Source organism: Lygodium microphyllum, chromosome 5 (assembly GCF_053477565.2).
Source record: "Lygodium microphyllum isolate KBCC chromosome 5, Lygodium_microphyllum_v1.1.10, whole genome shotgun sequence".
NCBI lineage: Eukaryota > Viridiplantae > Streptophyta > Polypodiopsida > Schizaeales > Lygodiaceae > Lygodium > Lygodium microphyllum.
The window spans coordinates 42,885,098-42,896,082 of record NC_141139.1 but is presented as its reverse complement, the minus strand read 5'-3'; the positions used below and the strand labels follow the sequence as shown (position 1 = coordinate 42,896,082).

The following is a 10,985-nucleotide window of genomic DNA, read 5'->3' as shown; positions in this document are numbered from 1 at the left end:
GCACTAGTTGCATAATGGTAAGCTTGGATTTGGATAGGGCACATGACCAAATCAACCTAGATTTATCAAGAATACATGAAGTGTACATGGTTATTAGGCCATGATGAGTGCATGGAATGCCATCTTTAATGGATTTTCGGCTGGAATGTGAATACATGGGAGTGTCATTCAAGGATTCAAGATTCCATTGTTGTGGAATTTAGAGGAGGCTATTGATGGGCCCATTAGAGACTTCCTACAATCTAAAGCTACAATTGGAGCACCAAGTCTTTCTAGAGAAAATGTTGGTAGATGATGGTTCAAATACTCTTCTAATGAGAAAGAACTCTCTCTAGCAACTAATGGATACATAATTATTTTATTTATTTTTTTGGCCCAATGATAAGCGTATGCAAAATGAAACTAATACTAGTCAATCCAACTTTAAAGAACTCTCTTATTTGGAGGAGGAAAAAAAAAATCATTCAAGAAGGGGAGATCTTTCAAGCAGCTTGGATGCCCCCTCCCATTAGTTTATCAATCCAACTTGAAGCTAGGTCTCTAAGGCAAGCCAAGGCATTTAGCAAACAAGTTTAAGAGGTGACCTAGAGTTTCACATTTAGCATATGTAAACTTTTTGTTACTTCATACTTCAAGATGTCTGCAATCCTTTTTAGATGTTATACCTTAACTACAACCATCTTTTCACATATAAAGTGAAATCATTCTTTTCATGTGAAGGATGTGTGGGGGCAAGAAGCATGAGAGAACAAGTTCGATAACGTTGAATAGAACAATTATAACCTAACCTTGGAAGTAGTTGAAAGTGGAGGATTAGTTCAACAATTGGGCATGCTACAAAAATTGATCATATTAGAAGTTATTGTCTAAAAAAGAGGGGTACAAGAAAAACAATGAAAGAAGTGGGATGATACACTTGGGGTTGAGAGAGAGAGAGAGAGAGAGAGAGAGAGAGAGAGAGCGATCGATAGGAAGGGGAGACCAAGCATACACTCTTGTGTTTGACGGAGAGGGAAAATTTGGGGTCACATTGAAGGGGGGTGGCGATGTGCTTAGTCTGACTGACTGACTGACAATCTGTCCATTTGTCGATCGCGTGCTCTCATTTCCACTTGTTGGCGACGATGTTGGCGAGGTCGACGACGCGCTGGGAGTAGCCCCACTCGTTGTCGTACCAGGCGACGACCTTGACCATGTCGTCGCCCATGACCATGGTGAGGGAGGAGTCGATGGTGGAGGAGACATCGGAGCAGCGGAAGTCGACTGAGACGAGGGGCTCGTCGCACACCGCCAGGATGCCGGTCAGGTCCTTGCTGGCGGCCTCGCGGAAGGCGGCGTTCACCTCCTCCGCGAACGTCTTCTTCTCCACCTGCACCACCAAGTCCACCACCGACACGTTGGGCGTCGGCACCCGCAGCGCGATCCCGTTCAGCTTGCCCTTCAGCTTCGGCAGCACCAGCGCCACCGCCTTCGCCGCCCCCGTCGACGTCGGCACGATGTTCAGCGCCGCCGCCCTCGCCCTCCGCAGGTCCCTGTGGCTCGCGTCCAGCAGCCGCTGGTCTCCCGTGTACGAGTGCGTCGTCGTCATCGTCCCCTTGATGATCCCTGTCCATCAGTCCCCAACAACACAAGTCCAACACAGTCAGGATCGAACACACACCACGTGATGATGATTGAACTCTTGCACATAATTCTCTGTCTCTCACACACACACATTCTTAAAATGCACAAAGAACGTTATACATATATACGCGCACACACCCAAACATCAAGAATGTTAGTGCAAGACATTGAAACGCACAATAAACGCTAGTGTGTATACAAACATACTTGAAATACTCAAAGAATGTTTGTATTTGCGTGTGTACACACACATATAGTTCTTCACATTAACCCTATATACTTCAGCCCTTCACTCTTTTGCATTGTTGGCTGTTTAGTTCATTGACAGATAAGTTTCAGCCTGTCATGGCCTCTCAATTGAACCTAGTTAAAATCTACCACAACCAATAAAAGTACAAACAACCTAAGCGAAGTAGGCTTCTTCAGATATTTTTGCAAATTTTTGGGTCATATGACCCTTGGTCATATTAGACTAGCATGGCATTTGACACTGGGCCTCAAATTTTCTCTGACATAAAGAACTTCCAATCGCTTCATCAATAATTAACAACCTCATCCCCTTCACCAACTCTAGGTATCCACTTAGAGCCCTTGTTCCTTCATCACCTTGATATCATAGCCAATTTGTATCTTAGCCCCTTGATTATCTACATTCAAAACCACCCAACAATATTTCATTTTAGGACTTACCCCTTAACCACCAACCAATAAATTTGCTTCTATCCCTTAAGAACCAAACAAGCATATTCCATTGGGAACCTCAAATCCTTCATAAAGGTGACACCTTGGTACATCAATGATCAACCTTGCAATAGACGTTGAATTTGAGTCCCAGGGTTCGAGAAAAGGCATGTTCGCTTCAACCTAGAACTTGTTCACCTTGACAAAAATCCTTCTCAATTCTTTGGAAGAAGGAAATAAATCCTCTTCAATTTTCTCAAAATATAGTTACATTTGTTAAATTTATGTACAAGATATCGTCTCAATAGGAAATACTTCCTTCTCAGATGATCATGAAAAGGATTTACTCCCTCTTCCTCAAATTTCTTTTCCCAAACCCTAAATAGAATGATTCTTGATCCATGTGTCATTCGACACAGTAGTTGTGCCATAGTATAAAAATATCCCAGATATAATTTAGCCATCCAATTAATCCCACCTAGTCGAAGCATATCTCCAAAGAGATACTTATTTCTCAAGCGAAGGTCACACTCATTCGTGCAACAAAGTGCAAGTACCTTATGCCCAAACTAGCCATCTACATGTACATGACAAAGAGCAAGTTCATCAAGCCAAGTGAACGAGTGCACCCTATCCAGCTCAAGTGCTCGAAGAACAGCACATACCGAACTTCTCGTCGAGAACCTTGACGAAGGGAGCGAGGCAATTGGTGGTGCAGGAAGCGTTGCTGATGATGGGCTCGTCAGGGCTGTAGTTCTCCTCGTTCACGCCGACAACATAGGTAGGAATGGCACCCTTCCCTGGCGCGGTAATCAGAACCTTCTTCGCCCCTGCCGCGATGTGCTTCCCGGCTCCCTCCGCATCCACAAACACACCGGTTCCTTCAATCACAAGGTCGATGCCCAAGGCCCTGCGCCATTATCGTTCAGATTCACTACAATCACAGGCCTGTCATGCAGAATCTGACCACATAAATGTACTAGAATTCATCGCAGAAAACAAAATGTTGAATGCATCACTCACCCCCATGGAAGGTTCAGGGGATTCCTGTCGGACACCACCTTGATCACCTTGCCGTCCACAGCGATGGCGTCGTCTCCGGCAACCTTGACGTCGGCGTCGAAGGTGCCTAGCATGGAGTCGTATTTCAGAAGGTGGGATGCCTGCTTCACACCTCCTGTGTCATTGATGACAACCACGTCCAAGGGAGAGTCCTTCCTGCCATGCCAGCATCGGATAAAGTTGCGACCGATCCTGCCAAACCCATTGATGGCGACCTTAATCTTGGCCTCGGCGACAGCCCTCTTCTGGCCTGATGAGGCAGCCTGTGCAATCGTCAAACATTTACAAGAGAACCAACTCAGAGGCATCCTCAAACCCTAAAACAACTCAGAGGCATCTCCAAATTCTAACAGAAGTGCATGGAAATTCTTCTCTGATCGGAAATTTTTGCTGCAATCAGGTTATTCCCCTTCGGATGAGAGGTGCTCTTACAATGGCTGTCTGGGAAGCAACTTTGGATGAGAAGTCATCGGACTTCTTGCAGAAGGTGATGTTACTAGAGCTCCTCAGTCCAGCAAATTCAGTGAGGGACCTCCCAGCAGCCTGCCACAAGAATGATTATTAGCCAATTCTCTCTCTCTCTCTCTCTCTCTCTCTCTCTCTCTCTCGTGTCCATACCTGAGAGCTGCTAGCTGCAATGCTAGAAGATGGAGCAGCGGCCATAGCTAGCAGAAGAGAGCAGCGCGCCTTCCTTCTCGGGTGAGGAATCCAATTCGAAGCTGGGAACGGGTTCTATGATTTATGCCAGTTTTAACATAGCCTTTTCTTGCGATGAGAGAGAGCGAATTTGCACCCGGACTTCGGCACCTGCCACTCATCAATCCCCCATCTCTTCCGACCACACAAGCCTCACCCTCAGTGTGAATAGACTTCTCTCCTTCAGATAAGGTAGGCCACAGCCGCATCTCTCACCGTTCATTTCATGCTTCATCCAACGGCGCTGCCGTCGGCAAGCTTTTCTTTTTGTGGCTCGAATGCATTCGCAAATGTAAGCCGTCGGTCTCCTCCATACCACAACAGACATACAAAGGGAACATCGAACTACTGTAGTTTGAAGTTAGAGATAATTTAAGAGATTGGGTTCCCCCTACCAAGGAGAATGAGAGCCAAGACACGGGTAGTTCAATTGACTTGAGAAACTCTCCCAAGTAGCTAGTTTAGTGCGCATGTCCGTAATGCCATCCAACTCCATGACTTTGAAAGTCCGCTGTCAGCACATTTTGTGGTGTTGAGCCTAGTCAATAGAGTACCTCCAAAAATGAGAGTAACTCCAAAGATGGAGGTACTTTGTGGACTGGAGATAGTATGTGACACATGGGAGCTATCTATTCATTATCACCACACAATAAATGCTTATCGCTTTGTTTCCAACAAAGAATAAACATGTCTCTCTCATCGGTTTTGCTTCTCTCTCCTCAACTGATCCTATAGTCTTGGGTGCCATGTGATTATGTGCTTTTCTCTCCTCACCGATCCTACAGACTTGAATACTATGTGACTGCAAGATGTTAACTTGTCGTGTGATTGTTTGCAAGATGTTAACTTGACGGGGTAGTACACTGAAGTCAATGGACTTGAGTAGACACAACTAGAATAACATATCGCCATTAACTAGCAATGACAACTATGACACATTTTCCATTCAAAATTATATCAATGAGACACACTTATAGGTTTACGAGAGAGAGTTGCCCTTTGAGATATAGATTGATGTTTCACAGATGGCTCTTTATCCACACCATAACTTGTTCCAACTCATCATTAGTTTGTTGTCCAATCTAGATTATAAGAGTGAGGTAATCGAGTGTATCAAAATATTTATAGTCCACAAGGAAGACCAACTCAATTGGTGACAACATTATTTAGCAACAAGAAAGCTAGGTGGTTAGGCAATGTGAAGGTGAGGTTCAAGGGTGAGTGGCAATAATAAAAAATATCTTTTTCTCTTTAACACACCCATGTAATGTGCCAGGTGTGTGTGGACAAAAGTAGCTCTCCTCTTCTTCTTCTTCTTCTTCTTGTTCTTGCTTGCTTGAGCTTGTGCTTGAGAGAGGGAGTGTGAGAGTGTGAGGGAGTGAGTGTGTGAGGGTGAGGGACCGTGGGGTGGAGAAGCTCTCCATCTTCTCCTTCTTCTTCTTCTTCTCTTCTCTTCTCTTCTCTTGCTCGCGGCGATGGAGCTTGGAGCTTGGAGCAGGAGGATCGAGCTTGCTTGAAGCTTGCACTTGGATCGTGGAGCTACCGGAGTGTGCGGGAGAGGAGGCAACTCGATCGGCATGAAGGTAAGCTCACTACACCCGGTAGGCATGAGAGCGCATAGACTATGTGAGAGGTAGCCATTAGCATTCGGCTTGAAATGCTTGAAGCAATAAGCGGTCCGTGGGTCTTGGCGGTTGAGCGTGAGCTCCCACTAAATTTTGGTTCCGTTGCCGAGACCAATGGATTCAAGCCTTGAGTGCTTGCCCGCTCCACATCAAGCATTGAAGTAGGGTTTTCCCCGAACCGGTGCTTGAGATAGGTAGGAAGTGAGGGGGTTGAAGATGGTATTCGATCTCCTTGGCAAGTAGGTTTTTTGCTTTTTTGAGATTTATGTTGTGAGATGGAGTAGTGTAGGTATTTACGTTGTGATTTGGATGCATTAGAGTAGGAGAAAACAAAGAAAATAAGCATTAGGATTTCTACTGTCAAAACAAGGAAAGAGGGTTTGATTTGCTTGCCGATTTGTACTTTGGAGGTTATTTGATATTCCAGGGGTATAGAATCCTTCATTCATGTCTATTCTTGCATTCTGGAAGTTTGTGTGACCCCTCAAGACCAAAATCATAAAAAACGAAGCATTATTCATCAAATCTGCCAAAATTGCATCACGTTCGGCCCGTTCGAGTAACGGCCATTTTGGACCGAACCCCACAATCGGCTCTAGACTCTCAGCCCAGCCGACTTGGCCCAAAAACTCATTCAGCCCAGTCAGCTGATTCGGCCCATTCGCATTCGGCCCTCGGCCCGAACAACTCGGCCCTAACATCGACTCGGCCTGTCCGAGTGATCCACTCGGCCCATTCGACCCACTCGGCCCTCGGCCCACACCCATTCGGCCCTCAGCCCGCTCGGCCCTCAGCCCTTGACCGGCCGAATTTGGGACTCGGCCCAAAAACTACTATTTTTCCAGAATTCCACTTTGGCCAGAAACTGAGTTGCCACCACCAAAATAGACTCCAGAAATCGTATAGAGCCAAATCCACATCATAGATCTATCACTAGGTTCTCCCAATCATGCATGGTATTTACCGTAACGGCCCTTTGGGCCGGGGGGGACTACCCCCCCTGGACCCCCGTAGAGGGGGCTCTGCCCCCTCCGCACCTCCCCCGGTAGGCTGGAGAGAAAACGCCCGCCACAACAGGTCCTCCGGATTAGGCCCTAGTGTAGTAATGGCTCTACACAAGCATAGATCTTCACTTGCAAAGCAGCAAACAGAAGCCCATACCCAAACAGAGACAACAAACAAAGACCCTAGAACCTCAACGGGCCAATCTAGCCATGAAGGGCAAAAAGGCCACACCACAAGAATACATGTACATTGTGTTCAAACTGCGTCTAGTCGAAGCCGAATGCAACATCATCAAGCTATCAATGCGAGGATGACTAGACATGACAGTCCTAACGATAGATGTACCTTGAGCAGCGCTGCACAGACGACCCAAGACCTCAGTAGAGAATCCACGTCTGACTGTGCAGTTAGGGACTCAAAGGCATGTATCAGAAGGCTTGAAGCTGTAAACCAAGACCTGGAAGATGAAGACATAGTGCCACCTGCTTATCTTAGGGTCAAACTCACTGCAAAAAGAGAGCATAGTGTTGATGCTCTCATTGATGAAGGAGCAGATTTCAATATCTTGACTTAAAAAGCATGGACTCTACTAGGTCAACCAGAGCTCAAACCGACTGGTGCAACTCTTAATCCTTACGGGGAACACCCACAAGCACTTCTAGGGAAGTGCAGAATCCTTGTAGCTATTGAAACAGAAAGCTTGCCAGTCCTGTTCTATGTTCCTCCAAATAGTGAGAATTGTGGAAAGGAAATCCTCCTAGGAAGGCCCTTCAAAAAGGCAACGAAGTGTGAAGCCGACTATATAGCACAGAGGATACACCTAACACTACCAAGTGTGAGGATAATCACGACTTTTAGCAAGGGTGACCTCACCAAACCTCGAGGGAAAGGCAAGGACCATTCTGACATACCAAGTAATCCTAGTAATGAGAGCAAGGAGTTGTTGAAAGAGTTGATACAAGCGCAAGTTGAACGGAGAGAACCAATGAGTGAGGCCATACTTGAAACAAAAAGGTTAGGAGACAAGGCCAAGGATAGGGTTTGGACTTACAAATATCGTAGAAGACCACGAAAGAAGCCCAAGCCTTATAGACAAAGGCATCGATGGAGAGCTAGCACAATGCCATGATGGATATCCAAGGCGTTGCTTCATGCTCAAGGGTATTATGCAGGCAACCGATGGATTTGGGTACCAAAACCCCCTGCTAAACCACCTCTGTCAGAAGCCCAAATTATGTCAAAAGTAAAGAGGCATAGGAGGAAACCTAAACGAAAATCCAAGTCTCGAATCAAAAATATCAGAGTGATTGAGCCCCTCACGATTGAAATCAAGAAACCAAACATGACCTATCAACAATTAGATCCTTAGCCTAGCGTGCTTAGCAAGCAGATATCAGAGGTAACTGTCGACCATGCACAAGGTCCACTAGTGCCCAAGGAGCCTTTGACTTGTTGAGAAACACGGATCTAGAGCATGGCTATGGTGGTTCAAAGGCGGGAAGAAGACTCATGTAGACATAGACTCAGACACTAACTGTCACACAAGTGAATTAGGTTTCAAGATTGAGACTTGAACTCATAAACACAATCTTGTGTGTGGACAATGACACTGCTCTCTTCTGTGTGGACAATCGTGAGACGCACCACTGATCGGAAAGCCTGTCCTTCCGATCCTGGTGGTCTTCATCTTTATCTTCATCTTCATCTTTTGGTCCATGGTCTTCTTCTTCTTTCACAGCTGCAAGATAGGCCTTTTGGGACCTCTTCCTAGCATGATAGAACTTCTCAGTGTGTCCGGTCCTTTTGCAAAAGTCACAGAAGAGCAGTTCATTTTTACCTTTGTATCTGTTGTTTACATATAACATTTGTTCATCCTTTGAAGTGCTAGGCTCTTCTTTGCTTTTAAGTTTCTTTTCTTCCTCTAGCAGAGAGGCTTTAATATCAACAAGTTGAGGATCAAGCATATTGGTTAGAGTGGTTGATACATTATCATAGGCAGGAGGCAGACTTTTTAACAAGACACCAATACAAACATCTTCATCCATTTTTAGCTTTATCCCTGCAAGTTGGGTTAGGAGACTTTCCATGTAATTTAGATGGGATACCAGGGATGTATGAGGCTTCATATCAAGTCAGAAAAATTCAATCAATAGACCATACTTAGACGACTTTGACTGTGCACCAAACAAGGTATCCAATTTGTCCCAAATGTCATGGGACGTGTCACAGGCATCCACATGATGGATGTAGCTATCATCCAATTCCAGCTTAATGATAGCTTGTGCCTTGTCATCATTCTTCTGCCAAGTAACTGCAGGGTCCGCATCTCGAGGTTTCTTTTCTTTGTCATTTGTGATGGCCTAGAGACCCTCTTCATCAAGATGAGCTTGATGCGGGTTTGCCAGGTGTGAAACCCGACTCCCTTGAACCGAGCATTTTGAGAGTCTTTTCCCATGTTGGATGGCTGGAGCAGCAGCAAATTAGCTCCAAGATTCTCAGATTTTACAAGTGAAAGAGCAGATTACAATGTGTCAAGAGATAAGTAATGGTAGTGTGAAAACACACTATGTAGAGACTTGATGTTGAGCTTGAATCTTCCTTGCTCGGGGTCATCAATCCTTCTTCAATCTTCTCAGGTCCTTCCCCTCCTTGATTTGGTGCTGGGATAGTAGATCAGAGTGACAGTGGGTTGCTCCTGGTGGCAGGAGAGAGAAAATTATGAGATTTTTTAGCTTTGATGAAACTGACTATGGCTGACAGTTTAGGGTTTCAGAAAGGGGCTTGGTTTTTTGCAGATTGCAGGAGCTATAGTTGATCATTTTGAAAACTTTTTTTATAGAAATTAATCTTACTTAAAGCTCTTCCAAAGCCCTATCCTCCTCGTCAAGATCGCAGCATCTACAGTGCACGTAGAGCGGACGAACAGACCAAGCGTAGATTTTGTCAGCAAACACGAATTTCGACAATGCCGTGCTGGTTGATCAACAATGTGGACGATTTTTGTGCCAGGAGAGAGCGCCCTAAGTAGAGAAAGATATGTCTAGAAGAGAGTTCATGAAGATATGCTCTATAGAGAGAGATATGAAGGCTCCATGGAGGGTATGTCCTGCAGGTCACAGTTGAAGACTATGGCAATGACTGAGAATTTTCACAATGCTGAGCTTCAGATAGCCAAATGTCATGGATTGGTGTGATACAGGGAAGCTTTGTGAGCTGAAGAACACTTTTCTAGAAGGAAGCTCCAAGAGATTTGACCTGTGGAGTGAGATATAAGCGACTCAATCTGACAGGGTGCTGCTGGCTATGGTTGCCATGGAAGCTCAAGTGAAGGTAGAGTTGGGAGATGAAGTCATGGGATGAAACTAAGCTGACCAGAGGTTAATATGAGTTGAGAGAGAGCAGAGGAGAGCTAAGCTGAGCTGAGCCATGCCTGACTGGGCTCTGATACCATGTTGAGAAACATGGATCTAGAGCATGGCTATGGTGGTTCAAAGACGGGAAGAAGACTCATGTAGACATAGACTCAAACACTGATTGTCACACAAGTGAATTAGGTTTCAAGATTGAGACTTGAACTCATAAACACAATCTTGTGTGTGGACAATGACACTGACACTTTACTGGAAAGAAAAGAGTACTATCATTGCATTAAGAAAAGGAAGCAAGTACAATGCTTTATAGGAAAGTAGGAAATTGTAGTAGGCACCACTTGCGTATGGGATAGGTAAGCCTGCATGTCCTTGGCCCTGAAGCTCCATACAAAGAGGCTGTCAGTGAGTGTGATTGCTGAATCTCAACATGACTTCCCAAGAGGATAATGAGCACCACATGCACAACATTGCTCATGATAAGGCTGATTGCTCAACAAAGCTAATGACATAATCGTCTAACAATCATGAGCAAATTCTCCAGTTAGTGCCAAACCCACATAGGAGTCCCAAATCTCCTACATCCTCTTCACCTAAATGGACACGGGAAGCACAGTAGCAGCAGCCTCGTGCCGCTGCTCAACCTGCACAAGTGAATGTGCAAAGGGCAACAAAAGGCACGACCACTTCTGATCTGCCCAAGGACTTCACACTACAGTCTACCAATGGTAGCCAGTCCACTAAACTAGCCACCACTACTTCCAATTAGGGACCACAACAGTCACAACCTTTGGCCGTGACAACACCCATTGCGGAACATGTCCTTAGAAATTCACCTTTGGAAGAGATGTCACAACAAACATCCTTGACACCTCCAATCCTTCCAAAGCACCTAAAGCCTAGGCTTGAGGATAAATCTCTCGAA

General features: G+C 45.3%; 1 protein-coding gene across 1 annotated transcript; it reads right to left on the bottom strand.

Annotated features, from left to right (window-relative positions):
- Window positions 1–832: 832 nt before the first annotated feature.
- On the bottom strand, window positions 833–4,172 carry LOC148035741 (glyceraldehyde-3-phosphate dehydrogenase A, chloroplastic). The gene is made up of 5 exons (XM_087677758.1): window positions 3,985–4,172; window positions 3,799–3,909; window positions 3,328–3,629; window positions 2,970–3,214; window positions 833–1,605 (listed from the first exon to the last, which is right to left on the bottom strand). Exons 1-5 carry the CDS (start codon window positions 4,027–4,029, stop codon window positions 1,103–1,105), a joined length of 1,206 nt encoding a protein of 401 aa, XP_087533884.1. The 5' UTR covers window positions 4,030–4,172; the 3' UTR covers window positions 833–1,102.
- Window positions 4,173–10,985: the final 6,813 nt, after the last annotated feature.

Coding starts and splice junctions, on each gene's coding strand:
- LOC148035741 (XM_087677758.1), bottom strand. CDS start 4,029: ATGGCCGCTGCTCCATCTTCTAGCATTGCAGCTAGCAGCTCTCAG. Junction 3,910..3,984: donor TTGCAGCTAGCAGCTCTCAG/GTATGGACACGA, acceptor TTCTTGTGGCAG/GCTGCTGGGAGGTCCCTCAC. Junction 3,215..3,327: donor CCCCTGAACCTTCCATGGGG/GTGAGTGATGCA, acceptor ATAATGGCGCAG/GGCCTTGGGCATCGACCTTG.